Here is a 25,302-nt window from a genome sequence, read left to right as displayed (position 1 = left end):
ACCTCGACAGTCCTAGCCGCCACACGAGCAGTTGGTTTTTCACTCACGCTCCACTTGCTGCGGCTTTATGAGTCGATTTAAGATTTCATAATGGAATTTTAAATATTTATTATTCTGTGGCTGTGATGAAAAAGAACTCGAGTTATGTGTAATAGATAGCCCTTTGTGGGGGAAACAGTGAGGTTACATGATTCTTTACTGGGCAGTTCGGTAGACTGACGCCTTAGGCTGACGAGGGCATTCCAAAAAAAAGCTGGAGACTTGTCAAAGACGAGAGAATGAAGAGTGTGGACCGATTGACAACATCAGAAACTGAATTACTGCAAGTCAATTTAGATTTCTTTTTCTTCTACTCTTCTAAGGAAAATGTTCCTAATAGTGGAAGCGGACACAAAACTCCAAATTAAACACAGACAGACCCGGTTTGTGATGTATCGCTCGGTTCATTATTCACTACTGACTTACAGTATCTAGTCGAATTTCCAATTACTCCAGGATGGATTTCATTAACAAGAGCTGCGCACAAGCATCTGAGCTATGGAGAAATAATTTAAAGCATGTAAAAGAATATTGAAAAACAAGAAAATGAAGTGGTGGAATGTTGGAGATGAGGGGTGGGGGGGTGAAGCAGAAGCTCTGTGAGAAATGTTTCTACACCTACTGGCAATGTGCCGACATTATTTGGACTTCAGTGACCTTGGAGGGAAAAATGGCGGCTGAAAGCTAGAAGGGGGGCGCAGAGCAATCATGGCCGGGCCATCATCATTTGTCTCCACCTCCTTTTCTATCCTCTTTCACCAGTTGACACGGCAAATGGCGTAGCCAGCCTGTGTCACTCAAAAAGCCATTTCTGTCCTCCCAGACTCTGCCTGTGCTGACAGAGTGAGAGAATGAGGAAGAGAGGGCAAAAGGGGGGAAGAGCCGACAGAGGCATTTTTCAACATGGCTTTTTGTCAATTTCTGTGTGCTTGTCAAAACGAGAGGCAGTGCCCAGTTGCTAGGCTGGTTGGAGGTTTTTTTTGGCAGAGGTCGAATTCGGAGAGTGGGAAAAATGATGGAGGCGAGGCACTGAAGAGGTACTCCATGTCGCTATATAGCACTAACTGGTACGGCGGTTAAGAGTCCACGTTTCAGGGCGAAGGCTGCCAGGAATCGGATAGACGGATTGACTTTGCTGCCTCATCCAAGTGTAGAGGAACACAACATCCAGCTGAATCCAGCCTGGGTTTAACTGGGAAAAGGATGTTGAAGACATTTGTATGGCAACAATGATGGACACCAAGAATGCTTTCACACCAAGACCCTCTGAGTTTTCAGTTCTGTCTACACCAAGAATAACAGATGTGAAAGGAGCCTCCGACCACAATCTGGACAAACGGACCAAAATAGGAATTTGAGAACGCTTCTTATTTGATAGATTGAACTTTCAGACCAATAGCAGGACGTTAATCCACACGGGAAAAAATAATTTTTCAGGATTGCTTGTAGTATTTGCCTCCGACGAGGTTGTGAGAATGAACCTTGGTTCGGACCATGGTCAAGACCTTCTGCTGTGAAATCGTCCTAAGAAACTATATAACAGGGAACTACAATGAATCTGTCAACCAAACAGGTTGTCAGAGGTCAGATGGCAGGAAATGATGATCTGACCCCAAGTCAACAAGCACAAGATTTGAAAAAAAAACACCTCCTGGGACAAATCATGTTGTAATCATTCTTCAATTTCGGCAATCCAATTCAACCTCCCTGCACGTTCAATCAAATAAATGGCAAGTGACCATCAGCAAATGAGTCGGAGGAATGAGGTGGGTGGTGTGCGATTGTGTGTGTGTGAGAGAGAGAGAGACAGGAGAGAGAGAGGGGGGGGGGATGATTGAATCAAGTCATGCCTGCTTAGGAGCCATGCAGCTGGTCCGTTGCTGGACTACAAATGATGACTCATGGGGAAAAAGGATGTGCCCTCTATTTTCTTTCTTCAACTGTGACCCATTTTGACGAGTCTGACTATACTAGTACCTGCCCATGGTAGTTAATCTTATCAGTGTGGCTAGGGATAGCGTTCTATCACAGGTTGGGGGAAGGGAGATTAGGTAGGTGGGTGTTATCTCACGGCAGCAATTTTCCTCAGCTTGGTCCCATTGATGGATATTTGGGCATTTGTCAAAGAGATGGGGACACTTGGATAAAAGAGTGACTGACCTTTGATGAAAATATGTTTTTTACCCCTTTTCTGGGTTTATCTTTAATGATTATGACATATCGTCACATTTGAGGAAAATCAGATTGTCCATTTCCCTGCAACAAGTAAAATGTTTCGATGCAAAGAGTCGATGCCGAGTCTGGAGTCTTTCCAGGTTAATCTTTAGTGATTTCATTAAGTTTATTACACTGCACTTGTTGCACAGTTTCATATCACTATGCCAACAAGAACTTCAATTTCTGGGTCAAAACTCGTAAACAAGCTCCTACTCAGGGTATGTGATACGACATTATCTAAAATTATTAAATCCCTTTAAAATTACAGTAATATTGCAGTAATTTGAATGTAACTTTGATATTTTCCACCAGGGGAAAGGAGAAATATCATATTGTCAAGTGCTTTCATCATACATACACATTAATGAACCACTTCCTCGAACATACGAGACAAAATTTGAAATGAATTTGACTTATTAACATAATTCTGTCGATGGAAGGAGAAGGCTGCTAATTTTGAAGTGCCCCAACAACCCACAACAAAGTTTCAACTGTTACACCATCAGTTTGCTATCAGTTTTCTCTCCGACTTTTCTCCAATCATCCCCTTCCTGTTTTTCCTCCTGCCATTTGGGAGAAGACAACAAAAAAAAACTGTGCCAAAAACGAGAGTGGGCCTCCAAACACCTCCATAATGAGGAGACAAGGGAGCAAAATGGGGCTAACAACTGTGGGATGAGATTGAGAGCAAGAGAGACGGAGATAAGGTGAAGGTAGAAAAGTGCTGTATGGTTGTCAGACAAAACCTAGAATGGGTCACAAACGACAAAAGTGTGTTGTAGACCCAATGTTCTTTTTTCCTTTCTCTCCACAAGACTAGGAAGATGCAGCTTATGGACAGAGGACATGCTATAACCAGAGAATCAGTGCAGTCAGCGTCCACCATTGTGATTTTCTTTTTCTGTTTACAGCATCTCCAGGGCTGTGAGATCAATCAGGGCAGCAGCACATTCTGAGCCCTTCTCTTTACATGTGAACAACCTGTGCTGGATTGTGAAACATGTGAACAAAAGGCTCTTTCACCGCTCGATACAATATGTAGGAAGATTGAGTCATTTCTGAGGGGACATGAACAAAAGGGCATCAAACATATCCTCAAGCGAAGTGATGTCACCGGACTCCATTGGTGTACGCTCATTACAGGTTGGCGAATGCATGTGATTTATTTTGTATTGCTATTAAAAGCTACTGCAGTCACCGTCTTAGGGATGCACTGTCACTATGGTTACATGTGTTCCAACAATTCACTGAGACTGGCTTTTTTTTTTTTTTAATCGGGTTGAGTGGCCATTCAAAAACAACAGTGTACATATACGTGTAAAAATAAAAAAAACACAACTACAATACATTCATTGTGATGGTGTACTTGATCCATTTGGCTCAGAATGCACCATTTCCTGGAGGAGAGGCTTTTAACACCACCAGGTGTGCAATATGACAATTGCGCCTCCAAATAGGACGGATGACACTCACTCCAAAACAGGCGGTGGCACAGCGACTCTCTTCAAATTCAATTTCAACAATGTGGCCACAGGCAAGAGGCTGACACCCCACCGCTGCATCATGGAGCTCAAAGCTAGAGCAATCTTGTGGCTGAGCTCGACACAAGCTCTGCACAGACTTACTGCTTGAATACCCAATGGGGCCCGTTTTAAGAAGTAAAACCCTATGCCCACAGGCTGTTGTCTTGTGGTATTTCCGCTGAATGAATAAATGGAGACCTGCGTCTTGGCGGTTTCATCAATTTTCAGTTATTTATTGCAGTGTACAGCTGAGCCACTAAAATGGATGGCATAACAGGGATAGGCAAAGTGAGAAAAACAAATGCCAGATTTGAAGAGTGTCTAGACGGTTAAGTCAGGCGAGCCATCTACAGACAAAAGAAGACTTTTAAGTTGCATACGCAGGCACTCAGTCTTGGCAGCACTGTGTTTAACTATACAAGAACGTGAGTGAAGTAGCAACAAATCTGAGCAAACACTTAAGGGACAATTAGAGATTGAGGCAAAACGGCTGATACCTTGAGCAATGATGTGGAATCACATAAGTTCACACAATGAACTCATTAGCAGTGTTGAGGCTAAGCAGAATAAAAAAGCTCGGGAAAAATTTGAAAAGACTTGCCCACATCATAACGATAAGAGGGCGCTGATGCTGAGGAAGAAGACCTAGACCTGCTACTTGCTCAAAATCTGATTACTAAAGATGTTTTCAGGCATGAAATATCATCAACACACACACTGCATTCCTGCTGTACTCTCACGTGAGCTCACTCATTTGCAACTGACTCGTAAGGTGTAACTTTCAGGCCCTCCAGTAAGATTTCAAGAAAAAACGTCTGAAAATAGCTTATGACTACTATTATTTATTGAAGCAATGTTGCAGCAGTTACAATCAAAGTCATTTGCTGCTCGTCAACGTCAACCCTCTCTCAATATGATTCCCTCATTATTTGTAACTGTTCAATCACTTGGAAAAAAAGAGGGTAAAATGAGCCGTTGGAAAAAAAGCGATGGGTTTCAAGTCAAACTTATAATTTTCAGCAGGATGTCAAACAATGAGTGGCAGGAAAATGAAAGTGAAATCAATGTCTGCCTGGGGAAATTACCACTGTTCATCCATGTGAGTGTGTGAGTGTGTGTGTGAGTGGTGAGAGGTTATTATGGAAAAAAAATAACCGGGACACACACCAATAAACACAACTAGGGTGCAAGTGACCTAGACTGATGCCATCAGTGAGGAGAGCGACAGCGAGAATAGAAAGAGCACCAGCGGGATGCCTAGTAGGCAGTGGCCTGTGTGCAGACTGGATCTATACCAAATAAAATGTATAGCAGCCTACGATGGCAGAACAACAAGAGACTGAAAGAGATAATGCAGATAAAAACAAATGGAATGTACTTTATTGTTAAATATGAAGATGATAGCTTATAATGTGCTTTACAATGAAGAGAGCTAGAGCTAAAGAGCCCTGCGGATGAAGAATATCTTCACACTTCATTTAACTCACTCCCTCGACGTCATGTAAAATTTAAACAATTCATTGCATAATAAAACCATGGACATGCATACGGGTATGAACATCTGGGACTACATGTGCATTTCTCTTCTCCAGATCCTGGAGACAAGAATTATACATCACTGGGGAAAGTGCAAGACAGTTATGAAGCAATTTTCAACAACAATCTTAAGTTAACAGATTTATTTTCTTGCACAAAGAGAAACAAAATTACGCCATTTATATACAAGAGCATAACATCCAGCCATGTACATGGGCTGAAAGGTAAATGTGCTTTTATCATAAAATTGCTTTTGCCGGTGAAAAACACAACTTGCATAAGCATGTCAGCGCACCACTGAGAACACAGTGTTTTAAATCTGCATCATCTATATTATTTTTTTCAGTATTTGGCTCAGCAGAAGAAGGAGCAAAACTGCTAGCTCCCAGACAAATCATGCCTGTTCCATGCTGTGCGGATGTGTGGGTCCCATTACGTCGTCATCAAATTCAAATACAAAGTATGCAAGCCCACTGTGCACGCATCAACACACACATCCCAGCCCGTGTCAGCCGGATCCTCTCTCCCAGTCACTAATTTCCCTTCCTACCCCGACTCAGGGCAGGCCAACCATACCGGATTTAAATCCCCCGAAGCTACATAGAAGTGCTAACATGAGAAAAGGGGATTAAAGGCAAAATAGGGCTGTGTGTGCACGTGTGTCTCGAAATGTGCATGTGTGTCTCAGATATGCCTACATTAGCAAGATTTCACATGGCAGCCACAGCTACATGAAGAATAGATGCACCGTCATGCAATTGTTGTGTTGGTCAGGTTGGTTTTTCCTGAAATGTGCGTTTTCTTTGTTTGTTGTCGACCAATTGGTTTTCTCTTTGAACACAGAGAGATTTATGAGTTGTACAGCAACTGGTGCCTCGCCTCTCCTCACAACCCTATTCCCCCTCATGTGCATTCACCCACACAAACACATGTTGTCATGTGTAGTGGTACTTTGGAGAACTCAATCGACATCCTCCCATCAGCTCTCCTTAGTGGCTGTAAGCGGACTGTGTGGGAGGACTGGCTCTTATAGAATGGACTGCTGTGTTATTGACTTCAATTTAGAAAGTGCTGCCTGCTGCTTTTCACGCCCCCCCTCCCCTCCTTTCAAAGCCAGGACCCTGCTGGCCCCTAGCCACAGCCTACCTCTGGGGGATATCCCTGATTGCCCTGCTACAGAAAACACATTTGAGCAAGGTCGCAGAACCTGGAGTTAAGGGTCTGACGAGGTGTGTGTGAGGAAAGCGGCGTGTTGGGGGTACTTTTTTTTTTTTCTTGTTCGACCCATAATCTCTCCATGCTTTTACTCACATTACGTCCTTAAGGTGTTTAGAAATAACGTCAATGTCAACTAAAGTGTCCGCCGCTCAACCTTCAGCCATCTTTATCCCACATTGTCTCCTGCGTGCTCGGCTGGACAGCTAGTGAAGTGTTCCATTGTTGGAGGCTGCAGGTACATCGACACCAAACGTTTGACGCTGTGCTGGCTGCACTCATAGATTAGACACACTTAGCTTGGCTTCTCAAATCCTCCAGTGTGTGTGTGTGTGTGTGTGGGGGGGGGTTAGGGTTAGGGGGGGGGGGGGGTAGAAATGGAGGTAGAGAGAGGGAGGATATTACAGAGGGAAAAATAACCGGCAGGGAGGTGAGCAGAGGTATTAGAGAACCCACACAGGAAATGCATCACCAGTTCTGCATAGGGAAGTGAAATGTTATTTCATGTCACAACAATGACTCTTGACACCTCCTCAAAGGACACTTGAGGACCGTTTCTCATTATTATGCTCACATTGGAGAGCAGAGAGTTCATTTGAACACAGATAAGCTGGACAAGGGAACTATATCAGTAATGAAATCCAAATTGGAATCGTATTAGAAAAAAAAAAGCTCTGCTCCCTCCCTGACTCACTACTGATTTCCAACATTAGAAAATCATTTGAAAGTAGTTTGTTAAATTGTGTCTGTGCCTAGATTTCCGCAAAAGGTAAAAATACACAGTGAAACGGACAAATACACAAACATGGAGCTGGTAAGCTAAGATTATTGGCACCTCTATATTTGGGCCAGTCCTGCTGTAATGTGGGTGTGTGGCCAGGTGGATTTGTCGAAAAATGAAAAGCTCTTACATTTTTTTCTCCCATCTGTGGGTCTGTGCAATACCAGGCCTCAGTAGGGCTAATCCTCGCCTCCATAAAGGCTCGGTGGAGATTTGAGGATTAACAATTTCATAGAAATAAAACAGTAAAGAAGGTAATTGTCGCTGTGATCTCGGGATGAAGGGGATATACGAAGGTCAGGGACATCAGAGTGGGAGAGGAAATAAGGTGGCCATTTAGAGTATAACAAAAGCAGGTTGTCTGTGAGGCATGTAAGTCAATTCATAAACCCACATGACAGTGCGGCCCACAAACTATGAGACTTATAATAACATCTCAGAAGATAGGTTTTTTTTTTAGAGGCAAACAGAGCTTTTCGCCTTATCATATTAACTGTGATAAGACACTTCATACAAAGGCTACAGGAAGAGCTTGATAATTATTCTCATCATCGAGGCAAGAGAGAACAAGAACAATAAATCCCTTTTACCACGTCGTTTATCCTATAAAAACAAGCAAGTGAACGAAGACAAGTGAAAGCAATGCAAAAGCTTTACAAGGAGTAATGTCACATGTAATGTTGCAGAGTAGCAGCTCAGTAGTACGGAATTTTGTTTTGACAGAGCCGAGGGCATAAAAGCAGAAGATGGAGCTTCTGAATGAAGACGGCATCTTTGCTCCAAAGGAACTAAAAGTCTAGAAGATTTAGCAGCTCTCTCTGCTGTGAATTACTATGTTTTTACCTTCTCATTGCTCAGAGAGAAAGAGACATCCATTTCCTACGGCCAGGCAGTTGGCAAGGCAACATTGTGATGAACGCACAAACAGAGATGCTCCATGAATCCTAATGAGGCCAACTGACCAGTGACGAGGCCAGGGCAAGACATGGCGAGCATTAGCATATGGTTAGAAAGATCTGAAAAGAGTCTGATTAAATTACAGCACAAGCTCGACACGACACAGGAATCTGTATTTTTATCCTCGCACTTGAAATAAATGCTGCCTCTTCACCAAAGAACTTGAGAAGTTGAAAATTCAAGAGGCCAAAGACAAATGCACTTGAATTCCCAAATACATGTGAAGCCTCTCCTCTCAGCTAGCTACTTGGCTCATGTTGATTGGGTTAGCAGTGCTTACCTAGCATTATCTTTCTTTTGCCTCCAACTAACATGGCGCTGGGGCTTAATCCCTGCTCTGGCAGCCAGTACGAACACAGCTCAACATAATGAAGCCCATTAGTCTGGAGACAATGACTGCTAGCAAAGCTTCAACAGAGGATGACAGAAAAACAGAGGACTGAAAATGGTCATCTTCTACAGAGAGCCTTCAGTTGCCAGGGCCTGATCTTTCAGTCATTTGAGTCCCTTTCAGACAGACACCAAAAACATATGCTGAGTAAAGTGTCAATTTTGAGAAGGAGAGTGATGGCAAGAAGACAGAGGATGAGGAGGCAAAAGAAAGGGAAGAAAGCAGAACAGCAAAAGGAAAAGAAAAAAGGCAGGGGGAGGAAATACAAACCGTAAGAACAAATGCAGAGTGAAAAGAACAAGGAGAATAACAAGAGGAAGAGAAGAAGGAAGAAAAGGGGGCAAGAAACAAGTTGAGAGTAGGGCACGGGGAGAGAAGACAGGGAACCGGAAAATGAGGGAAAAAAACAATGAAACATGACAAACATATGGAAAAGTAGTTCAAGAACTTAGTAGGATTAATGATTCATTACCAGAGTAGATTGTTTGACTAACCTCGACTGTCTCCCCGAATTGCTTTATACTTAAGTGCCATCCCAAAGCATTAACAAAAAATGTCATAGGATGTTCAGTGTAAGATAACGTTATCAATATTAGTATAGTGTTCTGAGTGGAGGCCGTGCAAGGTCAGTCAAAGCGAGACGGAGCCAGTAAATGAAAATACAACAACTCATCTAACCTGGCCAGACGAAAGCCACTAATATACCCTATCGCCTTTTATAATCTCTTGATACACTGACATAAGATTAGTTGGTGTGTGTGTGTGTTTTAGTGTGTGTGTGTGTGTGTGTGTGTGTGTGGCTGAGCGCGTGAGCATGATGTGTGATGAGAAATGATAAACAGAAAAGAAATCCCCACCAAGCAGTTTAAGCCTTTTCCGGGACATTGATAGCAACGCGCGTGTGTGTGTGTATGACCGTGCGTTTGCATTTGTCCATGTGTAAGTGTGTGTGGGCTACACGTAATCTCTTGCTGAATTAATTCCTAGAGATTGAAATAAAAATGAGAGAGGAAGTGTCTAGTAGCAGTTTCTTTAACTCAAGGTCAGCATCATAGACTTTGGGCTGCCTATGTGCACGTGCGTGTGTGTGTGTGTGTGTGTGTGTGTGTGTGTGTGTGTGTGTGTGTGTGTGTGTGTGTGTGTGTGTGTGTGTGTGTGTGTGTGTGTGTGTGTGTGTGTGTGTGTGTGTGTGTGTGTACATTTCAGCATGGTGAACCTGGAAAAATTGGTTTGTGATAACATCGTGCAAGGGTGGGAACTGGTATCCAATTCGCCAGAGGACATACCTGCATGCACACACACTTAGATGCACACAATTTGTAACAACTCTCAAAGCACAAGACAAGCCCAAAAATAGTGTGCCTCTTGTCTCCTTGAGAAAATATCGCTCCGTCTCCCTTGTACACACACAGAAAGCTGCATGTGGATTGCCTAAGGGCCTGTACTGTAAATCCTTGATCCTGGCAATGGCAGAGGCAATGACATTATCATTAGATCTATCATTTGAGTGTGCGTTCTTCTAATCCGATTGTAATTGCTACTATACCATACTGCAGGCCATTCATCCAAATGGAACTACTGACACATACACGCATGCAAACCGACACAGGCTGCTGACCTACATGTGACTGGCCGCAGCCCAGATTTGCAAGCACTCACCCCAGGGGATGGGCTCTGTACTGTTTGCATATAACCCCTTGAACATGCTGGCTGATTCGCAGACAAGCCACACCAAAGTAGGTCGTGCGGTACCCCCAGACAACACCCAGTACCCTCCTGGCCCATTGGTGGCTTCATAGAGCCTTGGGTGAACCAGGGAGGGCAGAGATCAGGAGGTAGGGGCAAGTGGCTGGCATGACAGCGTGAAGGTCCCACATATCTGACAGCTCATCAAGCAGTCATCGGTCAGCAAGTCCTGGAGGTGAGGCCTGACAACACTTTTCATGTCAAAACACTGTATGCAGTACTGTGAACATATGGGACCCATGTTTGGCCAGTGTACTGGCTACTGTGCCTCAGTAGCTATAACTAGTATAACAAAAACATTGATGGATGTTCCAGGATTAAACATCTTAGCCAGGTTTGCAGAGTTGGACTGAATCACCAAATCTGACTCGACCCGGGACAAAAGGATCATTAACTTGGAAAGGGCTTTTCTGCTTCAACTCGTTGCATCTGTCAGGGATGTCATGAGGTGCACACACACGCAGACTGGACCTTGAGAAAACCTTGCTGTGATCACAGTGTTTGGCTGACCATCCAGGCATGTTGGTCATTCCGGGCCAGGATCAAACTATATAACGCAAGGGTTGACGACTTTTGGTCAGTGGAGCATTACAGAGTTTGGCAGGCCATGACCCAGACTCGAGCAGTAGTGTGAATGTAGTGTCCAATGACAGAAAAAAATAGGGTGAGAATAGAAAAGACAGGATAGAGAGAAATAGACAGGTAGAGGACAAAGAGGAGAGAGGTGCCCTTTCAGCGTCGGTCATATTACGGGTCAATGGATGATTGTGGTTGATTAGAAGTTAGGGATGTACTGTGCTGGGTAAGTAAAGCACAACCTGCATTCATTCTGGGTCAGTTATCATCAAACAGTGGCGCACCACAACTACGGAACAGTGTCCAGGCACCATCTGACACACAAACAAAGTTAACAGTGCCAGTAGGCACACTGTACTACATTTGATTTTTCTAATCAATACGCACACAGAGAACCAGAAGCCTTTATTTGCAGTTGGCTGAACTGAAAATTGATCAATGAAATTTGTGTACTGTGTTCTTTGCAGCACATTTGCCAAAACATCCTGCATTTGTATCATAACCTGCCACTGTTCATCTGCTTATATATACTGTACGCCTGCGTTATCAATTGCTCAGAGAATGCAATGATGGGGACGCAGTAGCGCAGCACACCTTTGATATCACCCCCCGAATGGTCGCGGTGCTAGGTAATCCCCTGTGGAGAGAAAAGGAAACAGCCTCCCTTTCCTAGCAGGAAAATACCCCTATACTACTGTGGCTGCCACCTCACTGTTACATGTGCTTCATTGAAGCCCATTCGTATTCAACTGTAAGGAAGTCAAGGAGAAAGTCAGTGTGTGTGGTTGTGTGTAATATAGGAGTTGGCTCTATACTTCTGTGCCGGTGGGAATAACATACTGTGCTACAGGCAGTGTGACCTTTTCTAGCTCGCATGTTTTCTCTCCTCCTCCCTCTCTCTCTCTTTCACACGCTTACTATCCAGCTCAGACACAAACACACACACACAACCATACACACACCTATCAGGACTGTCACTGGTACCTTTACCTCCCATCAATTACCCACACCGCTTCCTAGTTTAATGGACATGAGGCTTGTACAAATCATTGGTGAGAGAGAGGGACGCTGGGACAGTAAGGTACGTTAGTTTTGCATCCTCTCCCTTGGCAGGAAGGTAAAGCATGTCTCGTTTTCTCCTGCTCGCCTTCCTTAACATGACCTTTATGGCTGGGTGCTTCCCGGAGCGACACTTTGTGCTTAAATTGTGGGTTAAGGCCTGCCTGGTTAGAGTGCTCCTGCTACCTGTGCAGGTTTACATGATAAAGTGGGGACAGAGAGGGGGAAAATGCAAAAGGTGTAGACACAGCAGATAATGCTTTTTTTTATGCTATATACTGTACCTTCTTGCATATCTTAGCACCTAAACAACTCGCTTCATAAACCCCCCTTTCACAGTTTATATATATGTATTTTTTTTCTATATATTTCTCTCACTATATTTACAAATACATACTGGGAATTAATAAATTAACCAACATTCTTACAATGTAAACTTTTGTTTTATTGAAGAGCAAAGCTGATATGTAATAAATCACACCTCGTGTCCTAACAACCCAAAAATAAAACTGAGAAAGGGACCTGCACAATAAAGCAGAAAAATAAATTAAACGCAAGGTTGCAGTATATACACATAGGAAGCTAGAGATTAAGTAGAGTGACACACTGACGGACAAAGAGTGAGCCGAGAGGGGAAGACGGCGAGGAGTGGGGTGGGGGGAGAGTAAATGCACAAAAACACACTGCATCAAACCAAAGCACTGCTCCGAGCAGGATGCGTCAGCAGTCCATTCATGTTTCTCTATCTTGCACTAAAGGACAGAACTAAAGGCGTGAGAGGGAAAGGGGAGAGCAGGGATGGGAACGAGAGCGACAGGAAGTGAGGGAGTGAGAGAAACTGTGCCCCATCTGCCTGCCTTTGCCACCAAAGCAATGCTGGAATGCTTTGCCAGACTCGTTAGGAATGCCTGGATTATTGCTGGGGAGGACAGGGTTAAAATGTGGTTGCTGTGGGGATGCCACTGTCCATCCCTGCCTTTTGCTCGGACAATCTGTCTATATTTCCCTAAGCCACAGAGAGTCACAGAGAGCCACAGAACAAGAGACTGCCAGTATTAAAAAAGAGAGCGAAGGACAGCAGGAGCAAACTGGCTTTTGAAGAGGTAGATCTCTAAAAAGGTCTGAGTGCTTTGAGCTTACCCAACTACCTCAGGACACTGCAGAGAGAAGGAGGGAGGTGGAGAGAGAGAGGGAGAGGGAGAGAGAGAGAGAGAGAGAGAGAGAGAGAGAGAGAGAGAGAGAGAGAGAGAGAGAGAGAGAGAATGTAAAAGATAGACAGAGACATACCAACAGAGAGAGAGAGAGAAAGAAAGAGAGAGAGGAGGAGGGAGAGGGAGAGAGAGAGAGAGAGATCCAAGCCAGCGCGCACACTCTTTTGCTGCTACAACTGATCCTTTCCACATCGACGCTACTGTTAACGTCACGCCTGTAAGCCGTGCATTCACCCAGCGCTTGCCTTCCCTGTCTTGCTCCTCTCCCCAGTCGGATGCTGCATTAGCGAGAGGGTGCTGATCACCACGAGGAGAGGAGGGAAAAAAAGAACTGGAAAACAAGAAGAAAAAAGATACACGCCGGAGAGGGGAAGGAGAAACTGCGCACCACCCCTCCTCCCTCCAACCCACCTCGATCAGCCCAGCTACAACACCCCCACTCCTCCCTGCACCCCCTTCCATCCCCCATCCCACTCCCCCTCTGAAGAAATTGACGGATTATTGGGAAGTGCACGGGAGGCAGGCTGCAGCTGCTGCTGTGTGTGCTTGCTACTGCTGCTGTGCGCTTCGCGAGGATGGTGTGTGTGCGTTCGCAATTGCTGCTGTTGCCACCGCGGCCACCGAGGCAGGAGCATGTGGCTAGTTAAGAGAAGAAGGAAGCTAATGAAAGCAGTGTGTGTCGCCTAGTCTTTTCAACCCCTGCTGAGAACTCCCGGAGGAGAGAAAAGAAGAAAAAAAAGACAATTAAATGGACACGACGCCACATTGAGACGAGGAGAAAACGGAAAAGAGTGCGAGAGGGAGAAGGGCTTTCAGATTGACAAACCGACCAACTGATTGACCAGTAAAAAGTGAACAGAGGAATACACAGAGGAGGGGGTCTTTTTTTTTGTCAGCCTTCCCTCCTAACCATCGCAAACAAAAAGCAAAAGAACATTGGAAAGGACTGTGGAATTTCGATCCACCTTGTTCGATCCCACCCCCACCTACCTCTCTCTTTTGTCATTTCTGCTTTGGCATTTGGTGCACAAAAAAAACATTGTGCATGTGTGTTTGTGTGGTCGCCTGTGCTATGGAGACCTGGTTAAGGTGTCTACCAGGAGGATCAACTGTCGGATTCCAAGGACAAGCGAGAGAAGAGGAGCCGACTGCAAGAGGCGAGCGAGGAAGCACTGCTGCTTTGGGAGCCTGACTGGATTCCTATCTACAATCTTTTTTCTTCTTTTTTTTTTTTTTGGAAGTCAGCAAGATAACGGCGAGAGAAAAACTCACTAAGGGCCTTTGAACCTTTCTCTTTGGATGTGTGGATTTACAAAAGGGCTCATCTTGGTTAAGCTCTTTGGCATTGATACTTGTTTTGACAGAGCAAATATAAAAAGGCTTTCTTTGCTGCTCTTGGATATACATTCATCTGATCTGAATACCACAGCTTTCTGATTGCAAAAAGGAGGGAAGATATATATCTCAGTTCAAGGACCTGTAATAATAACTTGAGGTAGGTGTCTAGTGTTTCAACCCCTCTTTGCATCAATTTGTAACACCCTACCCCTTCTGTTTTGTAATACGGTTTTCGGTTGTTTAATTTTCAACTATGTCCTAATCATACACATGTTTAAGAGAAGCCAGTCCTTCCTACCCTCTGCTCTCCTTCTGCCTATGAGCAGTTCTTGGAAATAAAAGCATTGCTTAATCGAGGATAGGTTAAGTCCTATTACCCCTTAGCAAAACCCCCACACCACATTATCCCCTCCCCTCTTCACTTCCTTTAACCTTTTTAATCTTGTAACCTTAACACTAAAACCAGCCAACCAGCTACTCTCCCTGTACCCAAGGCCCCCAAACACTAGCCCCAAACACCCCCATCCTCCCCCCCAGATGATGCTGAATTATGAACGTGCCACATCATGAGTCTCCTGGGGCGGGTAGCTGTGCATCGTGCCAGGAAAGCCGCCCTGCTCTGTGTAGTCTTTCTGATGGCGCGAGCGTGGAGCAGCGCCTCCCTGGCCTTGGCGGGGGCTGCGGTGTCTCAAGGACCCCAGGGCTGTCCACCGCAGTGTTCCTGTAGTAATCAGCAGGGGAAGGTGGTGTGCACCCGACGTGGCCTCTCCCGTGTGCCCCCCGGCATTCCTGCCAACACGCGCCACCTCAATCTAATGGAAAACGCCATTGAGGCGGTGCAGGCTGACTCCTTCCGCCACCTGCACCACCTTGAGGTGCTCCAGCTTGGGCGAAATGCCATACGCCAGATTGAGGTGGGCGCATTTAATGGACTCACCAGCCTCAACACACTGGAGCTGTTTGACAACCGGTTGACAGTGGTGCCAAGTGGGGCCTTTGAGTACCTGTCTAAACTGAGGGAACTTTGGCTGAGGAACAACCCCATTGAGAGTATTCCCTCCTATGCCTTCAATCGGGTGCCCTCCCTGATGCGACTGGACTTGGGAGAATTAAGGAAACTGGAGTACATCTCAGAAGGAGCTTTTGAGGGCCTGCAAAATCTCAAGTACCTCAATCTGGCCATGTGCAACATAAGAGGTGAAATGCCAAACCTGAGTCCCCTAAAGGGCCTGGAGGAACTGGAGATGTCTGAAAACCATTTCCCAGAGATAAAGCCAGGCTCCTTCAAAGGCCTGCGTTCGCTGAAAAAGCTATGGGTGATGAACTCACAAATCACAGTGATAGAGCGGAATGCTTTTGACGACTTATCTTCATTGGTCGAGCTTAATCTCGCCCATAATAATCTGAGTGCAGTGCCACATGATCTGTTCTCCCCGCTCAGGTACTTGGTGGAGCTCCATCTCCACCATAACCCTTGGACCTGTAGCTGTGAGGCTGTATGGTTAGCACGCTGGCTAAGGGAGTCCATCCCTACTAACTCTACTTGCTGTGGACGTTGTCACTCCCCTCCCAGCATGAGAGGTCGACAGCTGGTTGAGGTGGACCGAGGAGACGGTGCTGCAGTCCAGTGTTCTGCACCATTCATTGCTGATGCGCCAAGGGACTTAAACATCTCAGCAGGGCGAGTGGCTGAGGTTCGCTGCCGCACGGCCCCAATGTCTTCAGTGCGCTGGCTAATGCCCAATGGGACGATCCTGACACATGCCTCTAGTCATCTGAGAATATCAGTCCTCAATGATGGCACTCTAAATTTCTCAAATGTTCTTGCAGCAGACACTGGCACTTACACCTGCATGGTGTCCAACGCAGCTGGGAACTCCAATGCCTCAGCCTACCTCAATGTGAGTGCAGCTGAGCTGAATACATCCAACTTAAGCTACTTTACCACAGTGACTGTGGAGGTCTTGGGACCAACCACAGAGATGCCCAAACCTAAAACCACCACCACGGCCACAGCTGCAGGAGCTGGGGTAGCTGGAGGAGGGATAGGCCTTGGAACAACAACTACTACTGCTTCTCCTTCTGTGTTTCAACCAGTCTTTATATCCACACCAACTGTACTACTGCAAAGCACCAACAGCCCACCAAGTGCAGCAAAGCCATCTGTAGTGCCAGGAATCCAAGGTTCCACTGGCAAGCCAGGAAGGCCTGGGCCTAGCCTGGATGAGGTGATGAAGACCACCAAGATCATAATTGGTTGCTTTGTAGCAGTGACACTGTTGGCTGCTGTCATGCTCATTGCCTTCTACAAACTGAGAAAGCGCCACCAGCAAAGGAGCACAGTGGCCGCTGCACGCACTGTGGAGATAATCCAGGTGGATGAAGAGGACCTTCCACCACCAGCATCTGCAGCTCAAGAGACTCTCACATTGCCTGAGATTCGGGACCATAACAGCATACACAAATTGGACTTTATCAGCCACAAGACCGACTACAGCTTTCACAAACCCAAGGCAGAGTACAAACCCCAACCTGATTTCACCCTTCACAAGCCGAAGGCGGAGTATACCACATATAAGCCAAATATGGACTTCAGTAGCCACAAATCCATCCATGACTACAGTACTCACAAATCTACACCAGATTTCAGCCTTCATAGACCAAAGCCTGACTACAGCCAATTTAGACAGGACTACAACACTCACAAACCTAAAGGAGAATACAGCCCCTTCAAACCAGACTTTGGCACCCATCCCAGACAGAAAACTGAATTCAGCCCATTCAAACGAGATTACAGCACCCAACCAAAACCTAAACACGACTACAGCCCATTAAAATCCGAGAACAACATGCAGCATAAACCTAAGGCTGAATACAGTCCATTCAAGCCCGACTTTGGCACACACCCAAGACCTAAGCCTGATTACAGCCCATATAGGCCCGACTATAGCACTCAACCTAAACCCAAAACAGATTACAATGGCCAGAGATCTAAAACTGACCTCACCTACAAACCCAAGGATCCTTACACCCCCCATACGACTGCAGCCGATTACAGCGCCTTTAAGACTGATTTCAGCCCCCACAAAGCGGATTACAGCGCCTTCAAGTGTGACTTTAGTCCACACACTCAGAGACCTAAACTTGACTACAGTCCGCGCAAAGTGGACTACAGCCCCCATAAGACGGACTACAGCACTCTAAAGCCTAAATATAACACCTATAAACCAACCGGCCACGGGGCAAAATGGACAGATAACAATGTTGGGAACTCTTTGCCTCGAACCTTGCCCAGCACCATCACAGCAATGGCTGAGCCCTTTGCCATAAAAACTCACACCAAGGAGAAGGTCCAGGAGACTCAGATTTAAAAGAACCCTTAAAAGGCTCCAACTCCCTTCCCTAGGTCCCTAGCTCCCACCCACCCCAGCCCCACCCCCCCCCCACCCCCCATTGTCCTTTACCCATAAAATCATGCAATAGAATGCACAACGAAAAAAGGACAGGAACTACTTTTTTGTACAGAGTGAAAACTTAAAAAGACTGATGATTTCTTGTTGTACATGCTTATAAATAAATATATATATATGGACAAATTGAAACTACCATGGGCTGGTGATAGAGAAACATATATTAAAAAGAAATTGAAACTATTTTCTAACTTGTAACTTCTATTTAAAACAATGAGTTGTTTAAGATGCTGTCTTGACTTTGACAAATGAGGGTAGTGTTGTTTTAAAAAGGGGCATTCTGTGTGATTTTTACACCATGCTACAGAGAATGCAGTGATGAGAAAAATATTTATACAGAGAAGACTTTCTTTAACAAAAACCGAAAAAAGGTCAGTGTCGATCTTTACAGGTTTATCTTGTAAAAGCACCAAGAATTTGTACTGTGCCAAATGTTATAAATGCAATAAAATGGATTTTTGGAAGAAAAAAAAAGGAAGTTTTAGAGAGAGATGTTTTTTCCCCCCCTTCTCTTCTCCTGGCGTATACTGTAACGATCAGCCAAATGCTTTAGACACTGCAGTAAGACGCTGCAGCTATACTTTAACCCTACGTGTGCTGAATGACTCAGACAGAATGAATCATGGTGCAAAAGTGGATTGTGCTTTATTTTTGTACATTTCTCAATAACACCTATCATATTAATTATATTCGGCGCAAGTGTTTGTATGGTCTTTATTTTACACATTTACTGGATGGTGTTTCAAAGTGATGATAATGAAAAGCAAGTTCTAAATGCCTTAAGATCATAAAAGATTAAATGATGTGTGGAAAAGCAAGAATAGCAGTGCTATCTATTGCCAATTGAAATGCTCATTACATAATGCAAACTGATTGTGTTACCTAGATTATTTTCTGCATCAAAAAGTGGTTTTATTAGTCATGGGTCTAATGAGTGAAAAGGAGATAAATTACGGTGAAATACTGTTTGGGTGTCAACACTGTCTTGCACTTTGCCAGAAAATATAGATCCTCATTTCACTTTTCATTGCATTGCCAGCTGTTGGGCCTTCATCAATCAGCATGGGGGCTTTTTATGGTGACAAATGCATTCGGGTCTCGCTGTTAACTGTGCATTTTTCATCTTCGACAATATCACCCCACTCAATCATAATCTAGCTCACAGTTCTCTGGCTAACAAAGAAAGATAACATGCAACATACAAAGTGGTTGTGGCATATATTGGACAGGGGCCCTAGTTTGCGCTGAGACAGTGTATATTGAATTGAAGTCAAAGAAATGGTGTTGCCTTTCTACTGCAACTCTTGTTACGGAAACTCAAGCACAGTGGAGTATTATTAAATGGTAAAAGAGAAAGAAAGGTGACGTGAACTAGCCCGGGAGCATATCTCAGTGAAGAGGCGTCATAACATGTTTGGAGTGGGCAGCATGTGGGTGAGGGATGACAGAGTGAATGTTCCAAACACAGATTCAAACACTTCTTTGTCATTAATCTCTATGAAGCTGCACAATTCTGAAACCGACATTTGAGAGAATTCAATAAATCATCTTCGGGAAATGCATCTGACCCACGGGCTGTGTGAGCTGGCAAAGCTTTGGCCTATTAGTGTATTCGACAGCTGGTTGTGGGGAGTACCTGTGAGGGCCACGAGAGCAATACGACAATTTGTCTCTTCAACACTGGAACATTTCAAAAATGTTAGGCAGAGGAATGGAACAGGGAGAAAGCGAAGTTGACACGGTGCATCACAAAAAGGGGGGTGTAGCAGTTCGCTGAAAGCTTGTGATGTACTTAACCTGCAGTGGAGTCTGTCAGAGGAGCAGAGTGATATGTTTGTTTGTGAGGGCGACAGTCCAGCTTACAAAGTGACAAAAAGAGGGGAGAGTGAGAGAGACAGAGAAGGAAGGAGGTAAATAAAAAAAAACAACTGAAGAGACGTGAGAGGGAGCTTCTTTTTCTTTTTTTTACATTTATACCTTTTTATGTGCCATCTTGTGCTTGGAAATGTTGTAGAGTAAGAGAGCATTTGTTGTAAATGTATAATTCAAATGTATTTCACTACGTTAGCAGGCTGGGGTGGATATGATGATCCCAATGGGGGAGAAACTTCTTCTGCAGTTAAGACAGGGATGGCAGAAATGTGCAGAGACATTGAAATATATATCAAAGAGAGAAATTACTTAACCATTAAATGTTCCTTCCTGACAAACATGTCCATGGATATCTGGCATGGAAAGACAGGAAGGGACCAGAGAGACTGACTTGTTTAATATAACCAAACACAACAATGCAATGAGTGGCACTATTATTCTGAAAGGCGTGGTTAGATACTGAGCGGTCACGACTGCATCACTGCGTTGTCATCACCCCGAACCGAGGCTTCTACTATCTCCTACCAACTGTCATCAAATTGGGGGTAAAAATAAACTACTGCAGTGAACCCAAGGCTGTCACAACTGGTCGCAAAATATCAGATACGATCAAATCAAGTTCAGCTATCCTCGCCATCCTCCCCTTCTCGCAAAAGTCTGTCGATGACTCAGCCTGCATTTCGAATGTCGAGCAGCTTTCTGCAGGTGCAGGAGCGCGCTCGATAGATCGGGCACGTGAGTCTGTGTGTCTTCACGTATGTGTCTTCTGGTGTCAACTGGGATTTATGTCATGCGCTGGGCTACGTCACGCGAGGAAGACGGAAAGAATAACAGGATTCAGGGGAAAAGAGAGAGGGAGTGACGGAGAGAGGGCGAGAGAGCCCGATGATTCATATCAAATTAACATTTAACATGGCCGTTGCATACTGTACTGAGCATTTGTCGTTGTGCTGACTCACTCTGAATCCATGCATCTGTATCCCACTCCTGTCATTTACTCATTATTGTTAGATAACTTGGGACGATTTCCCAGTCGTGTCGAATGTGTAATATGAGAGAGGAATGTTCAAACGAGCAAAACAACCAAAGTGGGCATCAGTGTGTCAATTTTAATGCATAGTGTAAATGGGTTAGATGGATTGTGAGCAGTTGTATGAGCAGATGTAAGCACTGCATTAGGCATTAAGCTGTGTGATGGTATTCTGTGGCACGTAAGCTTAATGTGCTGCACCCCAGTGTTGTGTAGCGGGCTGGGGCTTATTCTACACCACACTGCTAAATGCCAGAGTGTGTTGTGCATTGTGGTCACATATGTAGTTCCAGTGTGTTATAAAAGGCTCTTTCATACTAATCAGTCAACATGGGCACAAGGTCATCAATCAGCCTATCAGCTAGCCAGCCACTGAGCGGCCGTCTCCATGGGAAACACTCCTTCCCTCCATCCTTTCCTCCTCCGCATCATGTTGGTTTGTTTTTTTTCCTGTCTGAGAGCTTCATTAGCAATCATGAAGCCATTTGAAAGAGGAAGCAAGGAAAGATGTACCTATTTACCCACAGCTCAGAGAGCTCGGGGAGAAAGCGGGGAAGGGGGGGCAGGGGGGAGGATGGAAGATTGGAATTAAAGGAGGACGAAGATTAAGTGGAAAAGAAATTGAGATGTAGGACAAAAAATTTAAGTGGGGGAGAAGGCATGACAGATTGCTCGAAAGAAGTTATTAGGGCGCGGGCATAAGTGAAAAACTTGGTCAAAACAGAAAAACAGTTTTGGAGACTAGAGAGAAAATAGCACTTGAGAACATGAAGTGAGGCAGGGTGAGGGAATTAGGGAAGAACGAGGACACAAGATAAATAGGGAGGGAGACGGCAGAAGCAGAAAAACGAAGATTAAAAAAAAAAGAAAGGAAACACTATCAGAAAACTGATTAAAATGAAAATGAGAGAAGAAGAGTTAGGGCGACCGTAAGAGGGGAAGGCAAAGCAGCGTGTGAGAGAGAGGGAGAGAGAGCAAAGGCGCTGGGGAGAAGAGTAAGCAGTGCAAATGTGATGCAAGACTGCCAGCTACAGATGGAATGGGGGATAAAAAGCCTGGCCATCATGGCTCCTGCATGATTGGTAAAAGGCCTGGACTGCACCACGCTGGGTTTTATGGCGGGGGGTGGGTGGTAGGGTGTGATGTTACCATATAGCGGAGTGGTAGCTGATAAGAAGTGCTGATACCAGTAATGGACTGGTCCGCTGGGGGTACTTGAGGGAGGGAGACTGGTGAATATGAAAGCTGAGAGGATGGGAGGATCAAGGGGTCAGCACAAATGGAACTGTGGGGACGATAACTGCCACAGTGCAGCCGTGTGCGAGCGCACGTGTGTGTTTTCATTGTGACCAGGAGGACACTGAATTTAACGGGCCACAGCCTTTAGAGCCGCAGCAAACACAAAGTCTGTGCCTCATCTTCAAACCCATTTTAAAAAAAGGGAGTAATTTGTCAAATAAAAAAAGGTTTGTGGCACATTTTGAAGCTTTTATTTTGATGAAACCTCTTAATTAGATTTTTCTTCTTAATATAAAATGACTATGCACTGAGACCTTCGCAGAAGAAGCTTTAATAAAACAGTTTTCTGTTAAAATGGGAACGATAAGTGTTAGAATTACAACAGAGCCAGACATGTATCAATCAAAGCTCCACATTCAATCCAATCATTTCAGCAAAAACAATGTTCTGTTTAACATTTTTCTACCATATTGTTAACTGTTCAAATGTAAATGATGTGTTTATTAATATTTCAATGGCAAACACGATTTTAAACAAGTTATTTAAGTGTGAAGGAGATATTTTATGTATCCAATCCTGTGACCTTGTCTCATGCAGATGTTTTATCGAGCTGAGTTCTCATAACGTTAGGAGTAATACAGCATCACTGATCAGAGGCTGTCATAATGACTCATGTTTGTATTATCCTTTGATGCTTGATGTGTGTTTAAAGCCTCTTCTTTTCCCTTCAGTTTCATGTGATGTCTCTTTTAAGGAAGCCTGCAAGTTGTGCATAATTATCATGTTTAATAATGGAGATGTGATTATTTGCTCAAGATCAAGTGTAGAGCCGAGCAGCAGTTAGTTTTTAATAGCAGCATCATCATAAGATTCAAACTCCTAATTTTCTGAGGGGGATTGTGTGGCAGAAATATTCAATGCCGACTGTTTTGTGTTTTCATGCATTTTGTGTTTACAAAGCCGTTATTGATTGTTGATAAAAATCCACACCCCTAGCGTTGAAGTGTTGGGTGCTACACAGTGCATGTGCTCGTATGTTTGTGTTGTGCACTAGCCAGTGTGCTAGTGGAGCAGACAGGAGGCTATTCTGAGCAGGCCTGCAAGCGTGCTGCCTTGTGAGTCAACACGAGTCAGGGCCAGAGAGTTGACTGGTCCTAATATCAACTGGGGGAACTAGATGGGGCTGCGGAATCAAAGGGGCAGATTTAACAATAGAGAAAGTTGGCTTAGGAGCGCGGGGGGGGGTCACTTTAAATATTTCACTTTATCACATTATCTTACATCCTAATTAGATATATCAAGAAACATGCGAGGTGAGGATGTTGTTTGGGGACGCGAGGAAAGAGTGAGGACGAGTCCACGTGACGCTTCTGACTTTGACCACGTGGAAACTGAAGCAAATTACCATAATCAGTGTCCAGCTGGTGATGGGATTGGTCGGTACCGAGGACACCGGGGGGGGGGCAGACCAAAATTCTCATCACAGTTTGTAAACGAGCCTGCTGCCATCGGAGGCTGTAACGCTGAGCTGGAGCAGGCCAACAGATACCGGATTCGTGCCGTCGTCCAAATTCACACAGATTCTGCTGTTAAAAGACTAAATGGCAGATGGGTTGTTCACCAGGTGGATGACCACTCGAGTGTGTTACGCTCGGCAAGTCGCGGTTTTTACTGCCGATTGCTCGGTGAAAAACATCCCTGTGTTTTCTTAGCAGCCGGCGACAACTCAGCCTCATTTCTATGATCCCGGCGAGGAGTTCGGGCCGCGGCGTTCCAGTAGTAAATCACGTGAGACATATGTAAGGGGGGAGTGTGTTGTTGAGGTGTTGTGTGTGTATTACAACAGAAATAAAGACACAAATGCACAAACACAGTGGGTGTTAAAAAAAAAAAAAATGAAGCCATTGACCATTAATTTCACTGCTTTTGTGGAGATTTACAGCCTGGAGAGAAACGGTGACCGTGAGAGCAGCATCACCAAGGATACTGTGCAGTGTCTCAGCCCTCAAACACAGACACACACAAACACACTCGCACAACGCAAAACATATCCTAACCCCTTCAATACAATCTTTTCAATTTGAACTGTAACAACATTTCTCATAATTTGTAGAGAGAAATAAGGTAGTTTTGCAGCTTTTACAGAATTCAAAAAGAGAGCGTGTTTTAACTAAATCTAGATCAATTCCCTGCCTCCGGTGTGGACTGCACTAAAACCCATTGAGTAGCTCAGAGTCGTCTGAGAGCCTGAGTGAGATGTAGACGTCTCGGTGTGAATGGATGCATGTGGGGTTTCAAAATGGCCTCCTGCCCTGCTCACGAAGACATTAACAAAAGGTGTCAGGGAGGAAAACAGACGAGAGTAACAGAATCAAGCGAGGTGCACGGCGAGGGCGGCACATTACCTATGATGTCCTGATTTAGTTTGACAGGGGACAGCCGTGCTAGATGGGAAAGACACGGCGGGAGAGAGGTGGGCAAACGGAGTGAAAAAGGGAAAGAGACAAAAGGGATGTGGAACAAAGAGCATACGAGAAGGGAAGAACTGACAAGGTGACCGCAACAGCAATCCGCTATCCGACAGACAAAGAGCTCGGTATTTGTTCTGTTGTAACTGAAGGATATAGATTTTTTTTTTTTAACACTGATGTGGACTTGAAGATGACAAGCAGGCGTGCCAATGTCAGAGACTGGCAGGGGAAACGTGCACTGCCGAGCACAGAGTGGCACATGAAAGCCGTGTCAGGATGAAAGCAGTCGACGTGGAGCATCCCGAGGTTGGAGAAGCGGTTTCTCATGTGACGGCAGAATTATTCAGCCGCTGCAGCAAACTGACGTGTGTGTGTGTGTGTGTGTGTGTTTGGGTCAATAGGGAAACCTCAGTTCGGCGCCAGTGCACTGTAGGTAGTGAAGTCCCTTTGCCTCCACTTGGGCTTTTTAAAAGTTCTTTAGTGGACATTTGTCAAACTTTCTGTTTACTGGCAGTGAGTGGAATGTCAGACGTGCAGCTCGAAACAGAAATAAGAGAGAAATCAGCTCAAAAGCATGTTTTTCTTTACGAGGCAGCGGGGTCCAGGCGCTGATCCCAGCCACACGTTTTAA

The 25,302-nt window shown here is 44.8% G+C and overlaps 2 protein-coding genes across 2 annotated transcripts in view; one reads left to right on the top strand and one right to left on the bottom strand.

Moving 5' to 3' along the window:
* The window catches only part of snd1 (staphylococcal nuclease and tudor domain containing 1), a 164,660-nt gene that overhangs the window by 72,787 nt on the left and 66,571 nt on the right, over positions 1–25,302 (bottom strand). The gene's annotated exons all lie outside the window — the stretch shown is intronic.
* Positions 14,617–18,963, top strand: lrrc4.1 (leucine rich repeat containing 4.1). Its single transcript, XM_062383313.1, has one exon. The coding sequence runs from the start codon at positions 15,156–15,158 to the stop codon at positions 17,958–17,960; it is 2,805 nt and encodes a 934-aa protein (XP_062239297.1). The 5' UTR covers positions 14,617–15,155; the 3' UTR covers positions 17,961–18,963.

This window comes from Platichthys flesus, chromosome 23, assembly GCF_949316205.1.
Source record: "Platichthys flesus chromosome 23, fPlaFle2.1, whole genome shotgun sequence".
Lineage (NCBI taxonomy): Eukaryota > Metazoa > Chordata > Actinopteri > Pleuronectiformes > Pleuronectidae > Platichthys > Platichthys flesus.
The sequence above is the reverse complement of the archived record's forward strand: the minus strand, read 5'-3'. Positions and strand labels throughout refer to the sequence as shown.

Excerpts from the sequence above, each read along its gene's own strand:
- lrrc4.1 (XM_062383313.1), top strand. The coding sequence starts at position 15,156 with ATGAGTCTCCTGGGGCGGGTAGCTGTGCATCGTGCCAGGAAAGCCGCC.